At 46.4% G+C, this 21,608-nt stretch overlaps 2 protein-coding genes across 8 annotated transcripts in view; one reads left to right on the forward strand and one right to left on the reverse strand.

The window, feature by feature from the left end:
• Window positions 1-1,608: 1,608 nt before the first annotated feature.
• Window positions 1,609-13,492, forward strand: CCNB2 (cyclin B2). 7 transcript variants are annotated; one of them, XM_080980817.1, is made up of 9 exons: window positions 1,609-1,851; window positions 4,363-4,426; window positions 5,339-5,467; window positions 7,086-7,241; window positions 7,901-8,059; window positions 8,921-9,157; window positions 9,946-10,086; window positions 10,514-10,624; window positions 11,576-11,792. In XM_080980817.1, the coding sequence occupies exons 3-9, from the start codon at window positions 5,339-5,341 to the stop codon at window positions 11,696-11,698; spliced, it is 1,056 nt and encodes a 351-aa protein (XP_080836943.1). In that variant the 5' UTR covers window positions 1,609-1,851; window positions 4,363-4,426; the 3' UTR covers window positions 11,699-11,792. The 7 variants fall into 7 exon arrangements, 3 of the variants coding, with proteins under 3 accessions (XP_080836943.1, XP_080836944.1, XP_080836942.1); XR_013979378.1 differs by lacking the exons at window positions 1,609-1,851; window positions 4,363-4,426 and adding exons at window positions 2,568-3,220; window positions 12,950-13,492 and having other exon boundaries at window positions 11,576-11,768; XR_013979379.1 differs by lacking the exons at window positions 1,609-1,851; window positions 4,363-4,426 and adding exons at window positions 2,568-3,220; window positions 13,016-13,492 and having other exon boundaries at window positions 11,576-11,768.
• A 2-nt stretch (window positions 13,493-13,494) lies between these two features.
• MYO1E (myosin IE) overlaps window positions 13,495-21,608 on the reverse strand; it is a 112,309-nt gene continuing 104,195 nt past the window's right edge. The window contains exons 24-28 of the mRNA XM_080980686.1: window positions 20,201-20,358; window positions 19,990-20,085; window positions 17,256-17,457; window positions 15,445-15,614; window positions 13,495-14,626 (exon numbers count right to left, since the gene is read on the reverse strand). Coding sequence (XP_080836812.1) covers window positions 14,550-14,626; window positions 15,445-15,614; window positions 17,256-17,457; window positions 19,990-20,085; window positions 20,201-20,358 — 703 coding nt within the window. The 3' untranslated portion in view covers window positions 13,495-14,549. The remainder of the gene's footprint in view (window positions 14,627-15,444; window positions 15,615-17,255; window positions 17,458-19,989; window positions 20,086-20,200; window positions 20,359-21,608) is intronic.

The following is a 21,608-nucleotide window of genomic DNA, read 5'->3' on the forward strand; positions in this document are numbered from 1 at the left end:
TAACCTGTGAGGTCATAATGCGGGGTTGAGGGAGATCAGCTGAAGGTTTTGTCTTTGGGGTGTAAGCCTGAAGGCAGGTCTGGCACATTGTCCTTCAAGGACCCTTGCCTTTGTCTTCTAGGCTCCCTTACCTGCCAGCACCAATATCCTGGGCACCCCTGTCTCCCATGGGTGGGTAAAGGAGCAGTAGAGAAGCTGGTTGCATTTCCTGGCATAGTATTGTCAAAAGTGGGTGTGCAGGAGCAGTTGTGTTTTGAAAGTTACAGCTAGGCATGCAGTAAGAATCAAAACACAGAGTTAACTAGCCTGGATCCATCACCATACATATCAAAGTATAATCACTGAGCTGGAACATAACACTCAATAGTCTACATTGAATGCCTTTTTAAAAACTTGCTCAAAATTATTTTTTGTATGCAATAAAAATAACAAGAGTGATAAAAATGTGTTTTGTTTTTGCCTTCTGTGAATATAATTCCTTTCTGTTTAAACAAATAATCTGACAAAAGATGTCAATCTTTACATGGGCTATTTAAGAATAAAAGCAGAACGGCTGCATGAAGGGAGTAGTTGAGGGTTTCTACTGTATCACAACTTTCTAAATTATTAGAATATCAGATGGTTTGAAACTGTTAGAAGCACAGCTTTTCCTAGCAGATGGCCTTACAAACCAGTTTGCATTTTGTCAGGTAGCTGCACTTGAGAAGATTCTAACTGCACCCAGAAATAAATTCAGTCATTAGTAGACATATCTCATAAGAGGAATCTGTTTCATAACCCATTAAAAGTAATCCCACATTGGACTGGACATTCATTCAATATTTTGTACCCCGCTCTTCCAGCAAACAGCAGTAAGAAGATAGCCATATGTCAGAAGAACGGAAAAATCTCAGAATCAAATAGAATGTAAAAAGTAACAGCAATTTTATCCATAGGACCACACCACACCCTAAAATAATTATTCATGGCCCAAATACCAGGTCACATAAAACTATTTTTCTTAAATATCGCTAGTGGGGCAGACCAAGCATCACTTGCAAGCGAGTAAAAGAGGAACCCAGCAGGGCAATTCTCGTGGGTCATTCCAATGTGCATGAGGTTACTGTAAAGGGCCTGAGATGGGGATGCAGGGCCTCTCCATCAACTCATCTGAGAGACCAGCAACTGTGGGCTTCTCTCCTTTAAACCGTTTCCATTCCAGCTGATCGTTAGAAGAACTTTGTAGCAAATGCCCAGGTTTACTTTTCCCCTCCTCCCTCTCAGTCCCCGTTTCTTTTGTGTTTTGTCTTTGCGTCTCGAAAGCTGAAGACGGGGGCTGTCTCATTACTGATCTTTGTAAGCAGCCATTGTTTATTTTCCAAGCAAAGGAAACGGCAGGTTTCGAACCGACGACTTGCAAGAACTGCTAAAGATGCTGCCCTCTTCCTAGGCAGGACTACAACTCCCATGTCGCCTTGCGCGCTTTTAGCGGCCCCTGAGAGAATGTGTCGCCTCTCGCCCTTCTCGGGCGTCGGAGCCCGCAGCTGAAGGCCGCAGTCGCCTTGGCAACACAAGCATAAGGGGCGGGCGCAAGAGAGTGGCAGCCAATTGTGCGAGGCGGGCTCGACGCGAAGAGCCAATGGCGACGCCGCTAGGATCCCCTCAGAAGGGCGAGGCGGCGGCGGCGGCCTTGAAAAAGCGCGAGGAGGCGGCGGCGCTGGCCATGGCGGCGCAGCTACGAAGGGGTCTGTTGAGTCGTGGCCTGTGAAACTCCCCGCCACTGGCTTAGTGGCAACGTGTGACGAACCGGCTTTCCTTCTTCTTGGGCTTGTGCTCCCCTTGTGCGCGGCTCCAACTGCACGTGTGCATGAGGTCCGTGACGCGTATCTTGGTCCGCTTGGGTGCTCCGAGATTGATCCGCCGCGGAGGGCGGGGCTTCTTGTTGCCCCCCCCCCCCCCACGGCCAGGTCTGGGGTCTAGGGGGAAAGCTTCGTTGGGGTTTAAAGGCCGGAGCGAGGGGTGGTTCCGGCGCTTGTGCAGAGTGCCGCCCCTGGCCGCCTCCCCTGCTGGGCCAAGAAGCAGCCCTTGGCCTGACTGTCGTTTTTGTGCCTGCGGAACGCGCTGCCCCTTGAAGAGCGACCGGCGCTGGTCACGTATTGTTGCTGGGTGTAGAGAAATTTCCATTTGACAGACTTTCGCAGAAGGTCGAGTTTCCCTCCAGGACTGGCTCCACTTTCTCTGTGCCCGCTAGTGGCATTTTCGTTGTAAACCCCTGGGGCCTTCTGTAATATCTGGCTGCTTATAAATATTCCAAGGGGGTGAATGTGGTGCTCTGCTGCAAAGTCTTTCTCAAAACAGAGACATTAAAATTAGAGGACCCAGCATAGTCATGCTCATAAATTTAAGTGGGTCTACTCTGAGTAAAACTTGGTTTCCACTGTTCTTCTCTCTCTCCTCTCCTTCTTTGGAGATCCTTTGTAGCCAAGTAAGATTGTCTTCCATGAACACGGTTTTAACAGTGAGACCGTAAGTGACTGTGGAGGCCAATTCTGGACCCAGACATCTTTCCACGGGGGGGGGGGGGGGGGGCAATAGGTTTCTGGGCAGGAGTTGATCACAGTGAGGGTTTGCCTTCCTCTGAGCTTGTTTCTCCCTTTCATCCAGAGTTCTAGTCCATGACGCCTTTGATAAAGCCTGTTCTCCAACTGAAGTGCTCTCAGGCCAGTGTTTATCAGTCACCTGTGCTTATACTGCATTTTTAAAGATTTGCCTTGAGAGAATCTTTAATGCTCTTTTGTTGACTACCAGCATTACGCTTTCCATTTCTAAGTTCGGAATAGAGTAGTTGCTTTGGAAGGCAATAATCAGGCATCTGAACAACATGACTAATCCAAAGAAGTTGATGTTGAAGAATCATTGCTTCAACACTGGTGATCTTTGCTTCTTCCAGTACACTGGCATTAGTTCATCACTTTTCCCAAGTGAAGTGTAAATTTTTCAGACACCATTTATGAAATCTTTCAAGGAGTTGGAGATGGCATTTTTAAGTGGTCCATGTTTCACAAGTGTACAGTAAAGTTGGTAGTACAATAGCTTTGTAAACAAGCATTTTGGTTTCCCTGCAAATATCCCAGTTCTCGTACACTCTGCACTTCAGTTGGGAGAAAGCTGCACTCACAGAGCTCAGGCAATGCTGGATTTTGGCATCAGTGTCAGCCCTTGTGGAAAGATAACTGCCCAGGTAGGAAAAGTGATCAACACTTTCCAATGTTACAGCACTGAGTTGGATTTGTGGTGCTGCAGAGGGGTTATTTTGTACTTGTTGGTGCAGCACTTTGGTTTTTTGGATGTTGAGCCATAGGCCAAGCTTTTCGTAAGCTTCTGTGAAGATATTTAGGATGGCTTGGAGGTCATCCTCTGAGTGTGCACACACTACATTGTCATCATACTGAAGCTCTAAGGTGGAAGTTACGGTAACTTTACTCTTTGCTTTCAGCCTACTCAGATTAAAGAGCTTTCCATCTGTTTGATATATGATTTCTACTCTGGTGGGGAGTTTCCCTTTGACTAAGTGTAGGATCATGGCAATGAAAATAATGAATAGAGTTGGGGCGATAACACAACCCTGTTTAACATCTGATCCCACTATGAATGGTTCACTTTGAGAACCATTGTTATCTGAGATTGTTGCTGTCATAGTGTCATGCAGAAAGGTTGTTTTCTGCTGCTCCAGAGAAGCGGACACAGAGCAATGGATCCAAACTACAAGAAAGAAGATTCCACCTAAACATTAGGAAGAACTTCCTGACAGTAAGAGCTGTTTGACAGTGGAATTTGCTGCCAAGGAGTGTGGTGGAGTCTCCTTCTTTGGAGGTCTTTAAGCAGAGGCTTGACAACAATATGTCAGGAGTGCTCTGATGGTGTTTCCTGCTTGGCAGGGGGTTGGACTCGATGGCCCTTGTGGTCTCTTCCAACTCTATGATTCTAGGAGCAGAACGATGTTCACAAATTTATCTGGGCATCCAATTTTCAGAAGGACAGTCCACAGGACATTACGATTTACAGTGTCAAAGTCCTTAGTAAGGTCAATAAATGCCATATACAGGGGTTGGTTTTGCTCTCTGCATTTTTCTTGAAGCTGTCAAGCAGTGAAAATCATGTCCACTGTCCCCCTAGAAGGTCTAAAAACATTTTGGGATTTAGGAAGGGTAGCCTTGGATATTGTTAAGAGACGGTTTGCTAAGATCCTTGCAAGAATTTTGCTGGCTGCAGCTAATAAAAAGTTACCTCGATAGTTTCTGCAATCTGTTCTGTTGTCTTTTTTAAAAGAGATTGATAATTTTGGCATCCCTAAAGTTTGCTGGGATCTCCTTTCTCTCCCAGATTTTTCCGATGAACTTGTGAAGTTGTGTAAGTTCGATTCCACCCACTTTGAAGACTTCAGCAGGTTTACATTAGGTCTTCTGGCTTTGTTGTTTTTCATTTGGTTAATAGCTGTACACAACTCTCTCAGATTTGGAGGTACTGCAAGTTCATCTTTAATTTGTTTTTGTGGGATTTGTGAGAGGATGGGGGAGTTGTGGTTAAGAAGATGCTGCTAACGTTCTTTTCAGTGCAGTGCAATAGCTTCTTTATCTTGTAGAAGTGTGGTACTGAGCATAGGGGGCATATGCCATGATTTATTGGCCCATAGATGATCTTTGACGCCTTCAAACTGTACAATTCTCTTATTCCATCCCAGGAGTGGATAAAACAGAAGCTTTACTAGCTGGTACAGAATTCATTCCTATTGGCATCAAAACTCTAAGGCTACACATATATTCTTGGAAGTGTGTGGGAAATGACAATCAAAATCCATGTGTGTGCGTACAGTAATCCCACAATTTACACACGTTTAACTTCAGTTTTGTGTGTGTGATACTTAAATACAGTAATAATATAAACAGGAGGAAAGGGGGTGGGGTACTGTGAAAAAATGACTTTGGCAATCTCACCCACCATTGAACTGAATGGGTTTTGACTATATGTGATTTTGGCTTTAGGTGTGGCCCCTGGAGTGTAACCGGCATGTAAACTGTGGGCTTATTCGTCATCCTGTCTGATGTCCCACCTTTTCTATGGCTGAACTTGCAGAAATCTTCACAGTATTTTGGTAGTGTTGCTTAAGCAATAAGACATGCAGTGCCTACAACTATATAATTTAGCTTGCAGAGTCTTGAGAGTGGATGACCTTGCAGAATGTTCTGGGCCTTTTTTAGAATCTAGTATGCTGGCCCACATAGTGGCTAAGTCTTAATCAGTGGGTTCTGGGAGTGGGCACAGCCCATTGAAGAAGTAATGCCTGGTCCTCACTTTCTAGATGCTAAACCATCTGAAGAAAGACATGACAGTAGATCATGGCAAGACCCGCAGCCTGTTGAATGGTCCACGGGGACCTTTGCAAGAAATCAGCAACAGGATGGTGACGCAAAGACCCAAAGGATTCAAGGTAACTTTAGCCCTTTAGCTGTGGGGGGCGTTGCCTCTTGCATTTCTGCCTTTGCCACACCCCCGGGACATGTGCCAGTCCCACCCCCGCCTGCTCCGCCCCCCGGTGCCAGAGCATGAAGCTCCGCCACTGGGTCAGACTGAGCCTCAACCAAAGGCCTGGTGGAACAGTTCCGTCTTGCAGGCCCTGCAGAAAGATGTCAAGTCCTGCAGGGCCCTGGTCTCTTGCGACAGAGCATTCTACCAGACTGGGGCCAGGGCCGAAAAGGCCCTGGCTCTGGTCGAGGCCAGTCTAATCTCCTTGAGGCCCGGGACCTCCAAGATGTTATTGTTTGCGGACCATAAGGTCCTCCGCAGGGCGTACCAGGAGAGGCAGTCCCATAGTTATGAGGGTCCCAGGTCGTAGAGGGCTTTAAAGGTTAGAACCAGCACCGTGAACCTGACCCTGTACTCAACTGGGAGCCAGTGCAGGTGATATAGCACTGATTGGATGTGGTCCCATGGCAAAGACCACATATTGGTGGCGTACTGCTTTTATTTTGTTTTGTCTAGCGGGGAGTGACTGGTGCTGCCTGGGGATTTTTAGAAGCCAAAAAAATTTCTCTTCCTGACTCTTTCCACCACAGCACTGGCTACCTCTCTAAATGTTCTCCCCTTTTCTGCTTCCTACCTCCACAAGTTGCAGTGTAGTTTACAGATGTTTAGTAAAGAGGCCTGTTAATTAATTAATTCATTGTCTTCAGTACAACAAATTCAGTGTCTGATACCCAAACATTTTCCCATGTTCTCACGGCCAACTGTGCTGCTACAGTTCATCTAACTTGGCTCTCCCAACCCAATTAATAATTACTATTTTTTACAAGCATGTTTGGACCAAAGTGGAGGAGGACTAGCCGGCTCTACTGGTGCTGCTGGAATCTGCTTGGTCCTAGTTTAATCCTTCGACCTTTTCAGGCAGGTGTCTGGTGCTACAGGCGAATGGATCCAGTTGCTTTCTTCATCCCTAAAGTTTCAAGTACCTTGGTTTCACCAGCATTGCTTTGCAGGACAGGGGATGAAGAGGGCATGGGGGAGGCTTATTCTTCCTAAGTGAGATTCAAGTTATACCACTTCTCTTGGAATGTGGCTGTTGCAAGTGATATGCAAGTTTTTCTATCCTCATTTGGTGAAAGGCACATGTGGGTTCAGTCTCCTCTTGAGACTTGATGTTGACCTGTGTGCCCTTGAGCAAGTATAACCTACCTTTCCAGATAATTATTTGGAAGAAAGCAAAGGCCAGGTGCTTGGCAAATGGTGAGCGAGTGCAAGCGTGCAAGGAACCTTGAGCAGGAAGTGATCAGAACACCCTCTCCCACCCTCTCTTTCTGTAGCTTATTACAAGAGCATTGGTGGGCCTCCAAAATCTCCCATTTGGTGTTGTGGCTTCACTTCTGCTATCCCTTTTTCTTAGACGTTATTTATTAAACTTGCATCCTGCCTTTCTACCAAATGGTCACCAGGTGGTTAACAATATTAATACAAAAAGGGGCAGGGTGAAATATCAAGAAAATCAAACAAAGTACCAGTTAAAAATAATTTCAACTGGGGTGTGTCGGGGGGGGGGTTGCTTCTTAAACTAGGATCCCAATTCATTCTCTATGGAAGTGGAATTGTGCCAAGCCTTTTCTGAGATGCTGCGGGGCAATATAGAAGATATTGATGCTGGTGACAGGGAGGACCCCCAGATGTGCAGTGACTACGTGAAGGATATTTACCGGTACCTGAGGCAACTGGAGGTATTTATGCCTGGCAGCGAAACATCCTCCTTCCCACTTGGTGTGTGGTGTTTGGGCTGCTGCTGTTGGATGGGGAATCCTGTCAGCTATGATGGCTTTTCTGAGGTACAGAACTCATGGAAGCTTGTAGAAGCTAACAGAAATGTTCTAGCATTTTCCAGAGTGTCTGGAAGATTTCCAAGGGAACAGACATGCAGCTGGAATGAGCTCGTTGTGTTTCAAGGTCTGCCTATGAATGCAGTCCAACAGGATCTCATGTTATTCTTCCTTTCACTCTCTCTGCTGTTCTTTCACTCTCTTTCTGAATTGTTTTTTACTTGCTTAGTGTATATAGTATGTTTAAGTTTTTTACTGTTATATTTTGCTGCAACTGGATTGTAAAGAGATTGCCATTCCAGGGATCTGGTATTGAACTGTCAAGCTTATTTTTGCCTTAGTAAATTTTTACTAATGAATCAACTGCATCACGAGTTCTTCCTAGAACCACACACCTACTTGGAGCTGCCATTCTGCTAACAAATGAGCAGGCATGCCCCTGGAGTCCTTGGACCTGAACCCTGACAAATGCATTTTGGGTCTGACTCCCTTCTAGCTGCTCCCCCCTTGCCAGCTATCTAAACATGGGACAAGCCTCTGATCTAGTTGACCCTCTCCAACAGGTCCAGCAGCGTGTCTTTCCCTTCTATCTTGATGGCACAGAGATCAGTGGGCGGATGCGGGCCATTCTTGTTGACTGGCTGATCCAGCTCCATGCAAGGTTCCAACTTATGCAGGACACTCTCTACATGTGTGTGGCTATCATAGATCGCTTCTTGCAAGTAAGCTTGGCATTTATAGCACATATGAAGCTTGAACGGTGGAGCTGTGCATGAAACTCCTGTTTTGAGCTCTGAGATGCCGCTTTTGCTGGGTGGGGGCTTGGTGGATGGATGTGGGGTTCCTAGTTGCATAGACTGAGCTGTGGAGTAGCCTTCTGCAGTGTGGTGTTTTCCAGATGTTTCGGACCACAACTCCTATCAGGGCACGGAAGGCATCATCACACTGGGGGTGGGAGATTGATATTGAAACAGTGGACACTGTCAACTAGGGAGGTTTAAGCATGGGCTTAATCTCTCACACTGGGATGTAAAAGCAGTGACTGGAATCTTTCCCATGCTTTGAATTAAGGTATACTGGGAATTTGTTGTTGGCACTCACTACATTCCAGTCAGCCAAACTTTGGTTTCCTTATGCTTATACCCCCCCCCCACTTCCTACATGAGACCCAAAGTGTCATGCGTGTGCATGACGACCCTCTAGGCACTGATCAGACTCAAACCAACTTAGCTTCAACTAGGTGGTGGACATACTCTGGAAGCATCCCCATTTTAAAACGTGAGGTGTTTGCTTCTCCAAAGTTCTCCTAGGAGTTGTATCTCTGGGAAGCTGTAGGTAGCAGAACACCCTCTGAGACCACGGTGCAGCTGCTTTTGCAGAGGGCAGGGTGGCCTCTGTCTATCTTGATTCCAAAACACCATCACACTTGAAACCCAAACTATTGAGAACTATAAAGAAGGTCCTATTAAGTAACCTCTTTGTCAGTTCCTGAGAGCTGTCCCTGTGCAAAAGTGAGGAGCAAGGTAGGGTCTCAATATCTCAACATTTGTGTAATACAACCAGTATTGTGTGTGTCAAACTAGGCTCAGCCTGTCTCCCGCAAGGAACTCCAGTTGGTCGGTGTTACTGCGATGCTTCTGGCTGCAAAATATGAAGAGATCTATCCACCAAGTATTTTGGATTTTGTCTACATGACCGACCGAGCATACACACCGACTCAGATCCGGGCAACGGAGCAGAAGATCCTTAAGGAGCTTAACTTTGCCTTAGGAAGACCGCTACCACTCCACTTCCTGAGACGAATAGCCAAAGTTTCTGATGTAGGTCCATCTGCCAGTACCTTGAGCTTGGGTAGTCTGGTAATAGGATGTTGAGTATGGTTGAGGGGTGGGGGTGCTGACCAGCCTCTTCTGAAAGGAGTGTCCACCTGTGTGTTGGAGTGAGCGGGAAGGAGGTCTGGGACCCAACCATGGCATCACTTGATTTGGGCACTACAGTATTTGGTAATGAGGGTAGGGGGCATGTGCAAGCCAAATAAGAGTCTCCTGGTGCTATGTGTAGATTCCAGAGGTGAATGCACTAATTTGTGCAAGCCCTCTGCTCCCATGAAAGCCATTTTTTGTTTCTGCCCTTTTAGTACACAAATGTGCAAGGGGCTGGGGAGGAACACGGGTTCAAGGCCTCTGGCAAGTGGCTAAATGAGCATAGACAAAGCAGCTATTAAGGGAGAGGCTAGATGAAAGAAAAGGGACCACAGGATGAATAAGAGCTGACTGTACTTGTGCCTATGATGATCCTGGACTGAAGCATGGGCTCTTAGAGAAGGCAAGTGCACCTAGTCATGAAAAGGGGCACAGCAGCTAGGAAGGGAGCTAAGAACTCTCCTTTGACTTAAGCCACCACCCTGCCAACCTGGCGTCCTCCAGATATTTTGGACCACAATTGATGGGAATTGTAGTCCAGAACCCTGGAGAGTATCAGGGTTGTGGGGGTTGCTCTAGATCTAGTTACAAGTTCCAGTAAAATCAAAGATACACAAGCTTCTCTGGGTAGGCATTAAAACTAGAGGCCGGCTGCATTCATGCAAGTGCTCTTCCTGTTTTGCTAGGCATCTGCTGAATCGTACCTGCTAGCAAAGTACCTGATGGAGCTGACCCTTTTGGACTACAATATGGTGCATTATAATCCTTCAGAGGTTGCAGCTGCAGCGCTTTGCTTGTCTCGGAAGGTCTTCTCAGAAGGCCAGTGGGTGAGTCTTGGTTGAGTGAAAGTGGTATGGAAGGGGGCAGAGTCCACATTCTCCCCCCAAGTAACTGGACTAGAGGCCCCTGCGGAGAGTCTGTGAAGAGAATACCTGGCATTCCTTGCCTCCTCCAGGCACTGACCCGGACCTTCTTAGCATGAGCAAGGTGCTGGCCACAGGTGCTTTCAGGCCTTACCGGCATCATAACCTAGTCAGAAACCGATTTGCTCTAAGATGCTTTTAAAGCAGTCCTGCAAACCTACAGACAAGTTACTGACTCACAAATGTTTGAGCAAGTCTGCTTGTGAGGTCCACTGACAGCTCAAAAGGATTTGCTGGGTCCTGCCTAGCTGCTACGGGTGGCCCTGGCAGGTGGGGGTTTACAGTGCTCTTGGGACAGGCTTTGACAGCCGCCGCCGCCTCTCCTTTGTAGAACCCCAAGCTGTGCTATTATACTGGATATGAAGAGGAGGGTCTTACCCCTGTTATGGAGCACATGGCCAAGAATGTTGTCAGAGTCAACAGGAATCTAACAAAACACCTTGTAAGTATCTGCTCCTATTTTAGCAGCCTTGGCTGCTATTAGGCTTAATGTTCCTGTTACAGGCAACTACTGTGGGGCATGGGTGGGTGTGTTCACCCCAGGAAAGAGAACAGGGCAAGAGGGAGGGAGCCTGGAATGGAAACTGCCACTCTCTTAAAATAAGGCAAATTCAGACGCTTTGAGATTTGGGTCCTGGCTCTATTTGCCTTCAATATTGGGGGTTAGAACCCCTCTACCACCCCACCATCAGTGATCATGGGGGGACAGCTGAAGTCCCAAGGAGCTGCTTTATATATTTAGACCAAATTAGCCCGCCTAGTTCATTATTGTCTACACTGACTGGCAGCAGCTCTCTGGGAAAGCTGTTCTGCATGCTCACAAGATGAACATAGAAAACAAGGGCAAAAATTTACACACCTCCTACTCCTGGGTATTGGTGTGCTTCCTTTGCTGGAAGCCCCTTTTAGCTTGAAACATCTGACACTCGAGCCTATATAGTCTGAATGTTACTGTTCTTTCCTTTTCTGATTGCCTCTTTTCGATAACACAAGCAAGGAGCACTTGCACCAATATCTTACTGCACCAAGCTGTTGGCCTCCAGATGTTTTAGGCTAAAGGTCCAATGAGCCCGAGCCAACACACCTGGAGCGCACCATGTTTGCAAAGGCTGCCTTTCTGGTTGCTCTGTTTTGGGATGCTGGAATGAGATGAGCACAAACTTTTTCCCTTAGGCCAAAGAAAGTAGAGCAGCAGGGTGCTGGGAGATCTTGGTTTCTTTGCCATCAAAAGTAAAAGTAAAACCAATAGATGTTGAGAGAATTTGACATTCTCCTACAAGTAGTCAAGTGTAAGTGATGACTTTCTCAGGAACAAAACCAGCAGCTTAATTCCTGCAGCAAGGTAAACATATTCTCTGCAACCTAACCTTCTCCCGCCTCACACCTCTGACAGGCTGTCAAGAACAAATATTCTAGCAGCAAATTCCTGAGGATCAGCACTATCCCTCAGCTGAACTCCAGCAGCATTAAAGACTTTGCAGCGCCTTTGCTGGGTGAAGCCAGGCAGCTGATGTGAGCACTGCCCAATCATTACATGGAAGAAAATATGCCGTTTTTGGATGTGGCCTTCTGGAGGTCTTTTTAAGGTGAATGCTTTAGAGTTGCTCTTACAAATATTCCATATTCTTGTACATAATAAAGATATTGTAAAAAAAAATGTCCTTTTACAAAAACAAAAAGCAGGAGTCATAATGGCATTACCAAGGCCATTACTTTGCATTACTTTGCTAGTCTGGCAGTCTTGCAAGTCCATCCATTCTTTCTAGCAGTCCTTCTCACTGTGCTGCTTGGGCTTACCAGGGTAAGTGAAAGCCCAAGAGGGCCAGGAGGCAGCTTCCTTTCTTGTTTCTGCTCCACAGCATTTCAATGCCTTGAAAATGTTGCGCATCTCCTTATGCACAGGAGCCAGAAGTGGTCCCCTCACTGCAGTGTGTTTTCTTGGCCAACAATGATTTGCTGTTCTTGGCCAGACACTGATTAAGACTTCAGGGTGAAGCAACCTTCTGCTGCCCCCCCCCCCAAATGAAAATGATGCACTGAGCCAGAATGGCATTCACAGGCCAAGAGAAAATGTTTTTGGTCATTTTCAGCATTTTTTGTAACCAAATTTAAACATCTGGAATAAATCACACCTTGTTACAATTTGCCTTCTATACAGTTTAGGAGATCTAAAACTGACGGTGTTAAAATACCTGTAAGTTACGGCTGGTTTTGTGTTTGTGCATCAATAAGAATTCCACTGTACCTTACTAAAGGATAGTATTTGAAATATTTTGCTTCTTGAAAATGAGAAGCTCTGGGCAAAGCCTTAGCTTTACCATTTACAAATAAGTTTAAGCAGCCTTACTGCTGAGGCCGGAGGCTGGTTAAGCCATCATTTTCAATCTTGTCAAACCCATGGCCTGAAATCCTGGTTGGGGGGGGGGATTGTTCCGTGTGTGCAGGTTTAGGTAAAATGGGACAATTGGAGATTAACAAAGCCTCACGAACAAGGTGCCCAATCACTCCTAGTCCTCCCACCCTTGGTGTCTGAATACAGCCTGAGCCTTGATTGTAGGGTGCTGTGGGAAGGGGATAGACATGCGGGGAGCGGGGGGTTGCTGTTCTTTCTCTGTAAGCTTGTTGGTACCATCCTTAGTATTTCTGACTGTAGCATTTAAATCTTGTATTGTGGCAGAGTGTGTTGAACTTCTGGTGGTAGCAGCTACTTTTAAAAATTTAGCGTTTCTGGAAGCCACTTGAAAACACTTCTGTCTTCCTGCTCCAGTGCTTTGCTGCAGCTAGATTTGAGATTACGTGCTTCTGAGCTCCATTCTTCTACTACATTTGACAGAGCAGAGGTCCTATGACACAGAACTTCCTGATGTTGCTTAGATTTGTTCTGGAGCAGAAGCAGCTAAATATGCATGAAAGCAGCATGAATGTTTTTATTCTCAAGGCATCTGTCATGGTGGAAGGACCTAATGCTGTACAGAGAGAAGGGTGGCTGGAGCTGGCTCCATCTGCAGACCCCTCAGGACAAGGCAAGGTTGGTGCAGAGTCTGGCAGGATCTTGGCCATGGAGGATGGGCCAGCAGCCATAAGATGCAGAGCAAGCGGAACCCGCCACATCCTACCGACCACCTTGATGAGACCTCCAGGGATTTGAATATGTCTTGGTCCCCCTGTGTACAAAGCAGCTACTCTGCCACTACGCTGCGGTCCCTTTCTTGGAACACCGTTTATGCTTCAGCTGCAATGTGTACTGTTAAACAGTACTTCCCACTAACAGAGCATAATTCCTACTTGCGATAAAAGCCCCCCACACTGCTGTGGTAGTTCCTATGTTTTTATTGATGATGGTTGAGAAGAGAATGGATAAATTAACATGCATTGGGTAAGCAACAGCTTTTGTGGCTGATGGGAAAGGCAGCTGGGCTTAATCAAGGTTTTGTAACACTGACTTTATCCTTAAAGAATAGTGCATAGGTAGAAGTACCTGGCCCCAAAATCCTAACTGAGCTACCTTTATCATTAAGTACAGTGGGTTACTGCTGTGTACATTCATACAGGTTTGCCTGTTATTTGATTTTTTAAAATGTATATTTCATAAGTTCTATTCATTAAATGCACAAAGCTTCCTTGGGAAGGTCCCGTCCCCCAACCAGATGCATCAATAATAAAAACCAACATGGGCCAGCCACATTAACAAGTCAACATAAACACAAACCATTTACAGCATACAAGGCTGCCTTTCTTTGGTCGCAGTGCCGTTGCAGAATCATTGTAGCTCCCAAGTAAACCTGGTCAAGCTTGCTGTGAGGCCTTTTAAAATACATGCTTGGGGGAAGAGAATGACAAGAGTCCAAGAAGAAATAGAATCCTACTATTCTAAGGCAGGTAGCAGCATAACTTATTACTGTGATCCTCCGCAAAGTCATCAACAGAGGAAATGTGCATAATAATGCCATTATTTTGTTACATAATTTAGAAGAAAGTCACCAGAGCAACTAAAGGCACTTGTAAAAAGTGTGTATGTAACTCTTCCAAAGTCCTCACAGAGCACCTTGCTATTTTCAGGCGTTTTTAAAAAAGAATGGAATTTAAACACATTCTTCTTCCTTCATGAGAAAAAAGCATTCAATAAAATAAATAATTCCTTGGTTTGGTATTGCGGGCAGCTGACACATCGGCTTTGGCTTTTTGGAGAGTAAACATGGGGACTCCCCCTCTTCCATCTTTTGCCTTTCAATTTCACTGATGGAGCGACTGCTGTCTGTTATCAATGCTGCACAGAACTGTAGCTTTACAAGGAGACCACAGCAGCTGGAAAAGCACAACCGGCAGCACCTTTACGGTCGCAAGGGCCTCTTGAGGGGGCTGCAGGATTATACTTTGGTCACATAATTGTTTGGGAAGAGTCCTTTTTTCCCTCTTAACCTGCCTGTCCACCAGCCTGAGGGATCTGGAAAAGAAAGGGAGTGAGTTTAGAAGCAAATCTGTGGGTTGTCCCAACGTACACTTCTCCAAACTTGCCGCTGTGGAAACGTCTATGTCAGGAGTGACTTGGTTTAAAAGGGGTGGGAGCAAATGCTGCCATTAACCTTTGTGAGAATGAACTTATCAGATAAATAAAACAGGTGTTGCTAAACTATAACTCCCACCAGCTTCAGCAAGTATGACCAATGGTTAGGGATAATGGGAGTTATAGTTCAGCAACATCTGGAGGGCCAAAGGTTCCCCACCCTTGCACTATGCATGTGAATGAGTCTTCCTGGTCTCTTCCCTTCTCCCACAGAGCCAAAGAAGAGTTTGAAAGCTTTAGATTTTAGTTAAACCATTTCCCATGTAGTCCAACTAGGATTGTAGTTTAATATTAACTGGCTGGATACTAGGTCTGCTTTAAACCATGGTTTATGAAGTTGGCTATAAAACAGCCCCACAACTAACCATGGTTAAGGTTAAATCACATTTCCCTGTTTGAATGGTTAACCAAACTGCTTAACTAGAAGCAGAGGCACAAAGCTTCCAGATGCTTCTCTGGAGCGGAGGTGCGGGGAGGGTCCTTCTAGAACAGTCATAGGCAAACTCAGCCCTCCAGATGTTTTGGGACTACAACTCCCATCATCCCTAGCCAACAGGACCAGTGGTCAGGGATGATGGGAGTTGTAGTCCGAAAACATCTGGAGGGCCGAGTTTGCCTATGCCTGTGATGGAAGATGGAACATATTTTCAGTATTCTCACCAGTGGTAATAGAAAATGTAAAAACAAAGAGGTCTTACCTTCTTTGATGATATCAATAACATCATTGGCATTAAAGCTGAGTTCATCTGTGTCCTGAGCATCGTAGGCATACAGCGCCCTGCACTGGGGTACCTGAGGCTTTGGTTTCGGCTGTGGCTTGGGTCTGCCCCCTGCAGGTGGCGGCCGGTTTGTAGTCTGCCTGCGAACGCTGCAGAGACGCACAGGAAAGTCATTAGGCTTGGCAGCCACAATTCATTGCCACACCTGGGCACTTAGAATAAGAGGCACCCAAGGGGTGAGGAAGAAGATTCTGGACCGGGCATAGGCAAACTTGGCCCTCCAGATGTTTTGGGACTACAACTACCATCATCCCTAGGTAACAGGACAAGTGGCCATGGATGATGGGAGTTACAGTCCCAAAACATCTGGAGGGCTGAGTTTGCCTATGCCTGTTCTGGACTAAGAACTTTTGGTCTCATCTAATAGGACTCTTTGAACTCCACATCTTCTTATAAAAATATACAATCTACTAATTTATTAAATGTGAACCCATGAATTAAAGGTATAATGAGTGGATTGCCATCAGAAAGCATGCAGTCATTCTGAATAAACAGCAGGTGGCACTGCTGGCCACTGTACAAAGTTAACCCCTCCACAGCATAAACTGCATCTCCTGCTGCTCTCCCAATAGATGGTTTCAAAACAGTACTTGTGCCTTCCACATCTGTAAATCAGATAAGAGACATATTGATCATCTGAGCCAGGAAGAATGGCTGCAGGGACCTGCGCCACCTCAAATCACATTCATCTCCAACCTACTGTACACTGTACAGTTCTGTACACTGAAATTATTTCCCTGCAAATGATTTTTTTAAAAATCAAAGACAGAAAAATACACATGTACGAGAGAATGAGTCGTAGCTCCCTGACAGCACATGCTTTGCGGGGAAAAGGACCCATGTTCACTTTGGGGGGAAAAGGATGGCAGGGAACATTGCTAGGAAACCTGTGCATGTTAATATTTAGGAGTGAATCATAGCTCAGTGATAGGGAACATGCTATTCATGCAGAAGGTCCCTGGTTCAATCTCCCACATTCCCAGGTGTGGCTGGCAAAGACCCCTCTCTGAAACCATCAAGAGTCATTGCCAAGTAATAATGCTCAGTGCAGGCGCACCAGTGGTCTGACTTGTTATAAAGGCAGCTTCCCATGTTCCATTTTACAGCGAAATGAGATGAAGTTATCTACTCTAAGCCAGATTTCTCATACATCTTGAAACCTCTATATAAAGAGAGATTCTAGCCCTATGGATGTGTTATCTGTGTGTAAGGCACGGCCACCTAGAGACCCAGGGCAGGGGCCTGCATTTTAGCTTTGCCCTGGCATAGACTTTTTAAAGAAACACATGGTTTTCTAGTCATGGAGCCCCTACATGTGAAGAGGCACCTGTGTGCTGGCCTTCCTACATAGGCAACTAGACTCAACAAACAGTTGTTGTTAAAAAAAACCCTCAAGGATACCCTACATAGGAGTAATGCATGGATCAGGTTTCTGTTGCTGCCCGAACAGGTACAGAGAGCTGGGGAGTAGGCCTGACACGTGTGCTTCTCTGGATCATGACCGGCCTCTATCAAGGGCCCACCTGTCAAAAGATGCCTCTATGAAGCACTCTACAGAACACAGAACTGGCAGGACACCAGATTCTCCACTGCAGTTCATAGAAACTGCCAGGCACAGAAGACCTACTTCATGAACGCAGGAACAACCCTTCAGCCAATCTGCTGCCTGACTTTAGACAAGCAAGCTAGCCACTTAAATGTATTGGAAATGTATTGGACGGTGCACTTACCCGGCTGCCCCTTGGTCTGGGACCTTGAGGAAGTCCAAGCTGTCTGGCTGCTGGGAAATTCGATCTGATCCACCCAAGACCTGAGGCAATGGGGGCTGCGCCATACTGGTGTACAGGCTTCTCTGGCTGGCTCGCTGGCTCGCGAGGCCTTGAGGGTGGGGTGTGTGTTGTGGGATTTTTATCACCCCATTCTGATGAAGACCTAGAAATAGTTCAAGACGTGAGCCTGGGGGAGCCCACACCCTCCATTCACAGGGAACCCCCTCAGAATACCTTTCTAAGTCTGGATAACTTCTGTCCCAGTTACAACAAAGAGTCTTGTGGCACAAGACTTGTGGATTATGGCATATCTACTGATGGTTCTTTGTTAGTCTTTAAGGTGCCACAGGACTCTTTGTTGCTTTTGCTTCAAGAGACTAGCACAAGGGCTACCCATTTGAAAATTCTCCCAGTTAAATTCTGCCCAGTCTTCATAAAGCCATCCAAAGCAAGCCTTGCCCCTTTAAGCCAGCACAGAACCCTCTCACCCAACACCTTGCTTCCTGTGGTGGACAACCAGATGTTTTTGGGAAGCCAACTCCTGCTGCTGCTCCTCCCATTAACTGGTATTAAATGTCACGCTGCCGCCGCCTCTGAACATGGAAACTTAACCAATATGGCCAATAACTGCTGACAGACCTCTTCCTCCATTGCAATGCCTAATCCTCTTTTAAAGCCATGTAAGCCAGTGACCATCACACCACATTTTGCAGCCGCAGCAGGCAGCTCCTTTTGTTAACTATGTACGGTGCAAGCCTTTTGCATCTACTGCCAACTTCAGCAGGTGGCCTTGAGTTCTAGCAATGTAAGAGAAAGGGAGAAAAAATTCTCTCCAGGCACTGTTGTATAATCCTCTATTGTGTTCTCCTCCCCCAGCTGTCTTTCAAAGCAACAGCAGCTCAGTCCCTAAATGTTTTAGCCCTTCTTCCTATGTAAGAAGAAAGTGGCTCCATAGCACAGCACAGCCTTGACATGCAGAAGCGCCCAGGTTTAATCCCTGAGGCAGCATCTCCAGGCACGAGGGGGAAAGGACTGTGGCCTGAAACCCTGGGAGCAGAGGCTGCCAGTTAAGCGTCAACAAGAATGAGAAAGATAGATCAAGGATTCGACTCTTGATAAGGCAACTCACTGTATTCCAATCTCTTGGTAATTCTGGTTGCATTTTTTAAATCGCTTTTCCAGCTCTACCTTCCTTTAGCTTTGAAATTTTGCCTCTCTTAGCTTTCATGGCTAGTGTATAACACCCTCACCAAACATTCATAGGCGACGGTAGTTGCTTTAAAAAAGAAACACCAGTGTGGCAAACTTTGGGACTTCATTTGTTAAAAATATATATACCCTGCCTTTCCTTTAGAAATAAGAACAGAAATGGCTTGAGGAAGCTGATCATAAAAGAAGAAGTCAATACTACACCTGGTTATCATTGCTACATCTGAAAAACATACTGAAGAGGTATCAAACAGGGAAGATGAAAAAAGGCTGCAAATTGGTAGAGGTTTTTAAACATGAAAAAAAGCTGAATAAGTGGGAGACATACAAAAATGTGCAAAATTACGTGTGGCATGGGAAAAGTGGCTGGTCTCCCTCTTTCCTAACACTAGAATCCAACAGGGTTATCCAATCAAGCTGAATGCTGGGAGATTCAGGACATACAAAAGAATGTCCTTATTCATATGGCACATAGTGAAACCATGGATACAGCGCATTGTTAAATGATGGAATTTGCTACTACAAGATGCAGTTGATTAGGCAAATGCATGGAAGGCAAGGCTATCAATGGCTGCTAGACACAGTGGCTATATTCTGCCTCTACTGTCATGAGGCGATATGCCTCTGAATACGAGTTGCTTGGAAGCACAAATGGGGAGGCTGCTCTTGCACTAGGCTCTTGCTTGTGGGCATCCCATAATGGGCATCTGGTTGGCCACTGTGAACACAGGATGCTGGACTAGACGGGCCATTGGCTTCATCCAGCAGGGGTCTTATGCCCTTATTTTATTTTTACTTTATTTTACAAAATCTATATACCACTGAATTGTAGTAAAACCTCTAAGTATGATACAACCAATATTAAAATTATCATTAAGAACAGTTAAAGATAATTAATTCTTTCTAAAGCAATCAAAATTGATTAAAATGCCTTAATATCTACATGTCTGGACAGACTTGCTTAACCAAAGGTGTTTCAAGCAGGCACCGAAAAGAGTGCGGCAAAGATGCCTGCGTGATGCTTATAGGCAGGGAGCTTCAAAGTGTAGGAGCTGCCACATTAAAAAAGTTTATTTCTCACAACTGTGGAAGAAGTATTAATCGGCATGAAGCAGTTGAGGGGGCACATGGGGAGTAAGGCAATCACGCAAGCAAATTAGTCCCACCTTGAACTTGGCCTGATGTGTTTTACACACACACACACACACACACACACACACACACACACACTACAGAAGTGTGACTGCCAAACCTCATTTCCAAAGGAGTCAATTTGCCACGTAAGTCTGATGGGCCCAAACAGCTGCCAGGAAAAGGGAAGCTCTTCCTAAAATGGGAAGCTCTCCAGAAGAGGGCAAAAGACTACCATCAAAGGTGCCCTCCCCACCTCCACCCCAGTCAAGGAGTTCGGAAGTCTTCCATGATTAGCCATGTCTGTTCCCTTAACCAGAGCATCATTTGCCAACATCTGCTTCAAAATACAAACCAGGGGGAGGCGGTGCGGCCCTCATGGGGTAGTGCTGGCCCTGTGTGGTCCTGTTGGAACAGCTCCTGCCTTGGGTTACATTCCTTCTGGTGGGGCCTGCAAGGCAAGTTGCAACACCTGTTCAGGCAGCTGCGCAGCAGGGGCCAGGTGGCCATGGTTGCTGGCCCTCCTCCCCCTCCCTGCTTGCCACCTCAGGGGACTTCATACGTACGGGAGTTCTTTGGGAGTCCAGGCCCGATGCTGACCTGCAGCACTTTATTACTTGGCTTGAGAATGGCCACGTCTCCCTGGCCTTGGCTGAACTGCACCTGGCGGGACCCACCAGCCTTCCAGGGCCCCCAGTTCTCCTTTTTTAGCTTCACTTCAAGCCTGAAACAAAGTGGGCAGGAAAACTCAGTTAGGTGCATGAGAAGGCTTGGCAGGGGGTTGGACTCGATGGCCCTTGTGGTCTCTTCCAACTCTATGATTCTATGATTCTAAGGATACCACCCACATGCGCGAGAGCAGCCACTGCAGCCCATCAGCTTCAGCATCACAGCTTCAGTTGTAGTCCAAAATATTTGGGGGGCATCAGGTTGAGGAAAGCGGCTCTAGGGTCTGACACCACCGTCGTATAATTTGGGGGCACAGAAAACGAATTCCCACTTGACCCCAAAAGGTGGGGTCTGTTTCCTAAAGTTTGGTCTCATCTCTGAGGAGCAGAGTTGTTGACATTCTGAAAAATCTCTGCTGCTGTGGGAGGTGAAATTTAAAGTCAGGCTCCACTGAAATGAATGCCCACCGCACAAGAATATGCCTCTCCCATCAGGGCTGCTGTCATGTGGTTGCAGGGTGTTTCGGACGGCAGACTTGCCCACCCTTGCATTATGCGTTTAATGACATGCACAAAAAGCAAACAAGCTGATACACAGAGAGCGAGCCCTGAGCTACAAAAAAGCTATTCGTAGCCCCCTGCCTCAGCCAGGAAATGACACCAGCAAAATGCACTCACTATCCTTTTTTCTTGCTTTTTTTTTTTTGAGACTCCTACACAAGCTGGGAAATGACTTGCCTAAAAAAGCAAACATTCTCGGATGGTGGGCTTTGCGTCAGAATTTATTTTTCCTCCTTACGGAGCATTTATTTCTCCCTCTTCCTTCTTACAGAGCAGAGCAAGTTCCCCCTCCTCCTCATCACCACAAAGGAAAATAAATGGGGTTGCCATTTTCTTGCAAGCCCAGTTGTGGAAAAAGCTATCCCTTCTCATGCTTCTGGAAAAGGCCTGGGGCTGGACTGGGATGAAACCGTGGGGAGAGGGGCGATTCCTGCAACCAGAAGGACCTGGCTGTGGTCTCTCCTTCCCACAGAACTGAGGACTTCAGTAGCCTGGAGGGAAGGGGCCTACCTTGGAAAAACGAGCCCTGGAAAGAGACGCCACCCCAAGGGCACAGCCCAGGTGAGAAACGGGTTGGCCCTCCTTCTCCCAGGCTCAAGCAGGGCCTTGACCTCATTCAGAAACCAGAATTCTCAACTGAAAGCCATACTCTGGTGCTTCCTACCAAATGGAAGTGAGCTCACTACACCCCGCCTCCCTCAACAGCCTGGTGAAAGGGCTGGGCTGTATGACTGGGCCCAAAGGC

This window comes from Podarcis pityusensis (genome assembly GCF_964106645.2).
Source record: "Podarcis pityusensis genome assembly, chromosome: 14".
Lineage (NCBI taxonomy): Eukaryota > Metazoa > Chordata > Lepidosauria > Squamata > Lacertidae > Podarcis > Podarcis pityusensis.

Excerpts from the sequence above, each read along its gene's own strand:
- CCNB2 (XM_080980816.1), top strand. The coding sequence starts at position 3,170 with ATGCTGGATTTTGGCATCAGTGTCAGCCCTTGTGGAAAGATAACTGCC. Across the intron at positions 7,242-7,900 it reads GGTACCTGAGGCAACTGGAG|GTCCAGCAGCGTGTCTTTCC; the intron begins GTATTTATGCCT and ends CCTCTCCAACAG. Across the intron at positions 8,060-8,920 it reads TCATAGATCGCTTCTTGCAA|GCTCAGCCTGTCTCCCGCAA; the intron begins GTAAGCTTGGCA and ends GTGTCAAACTAG.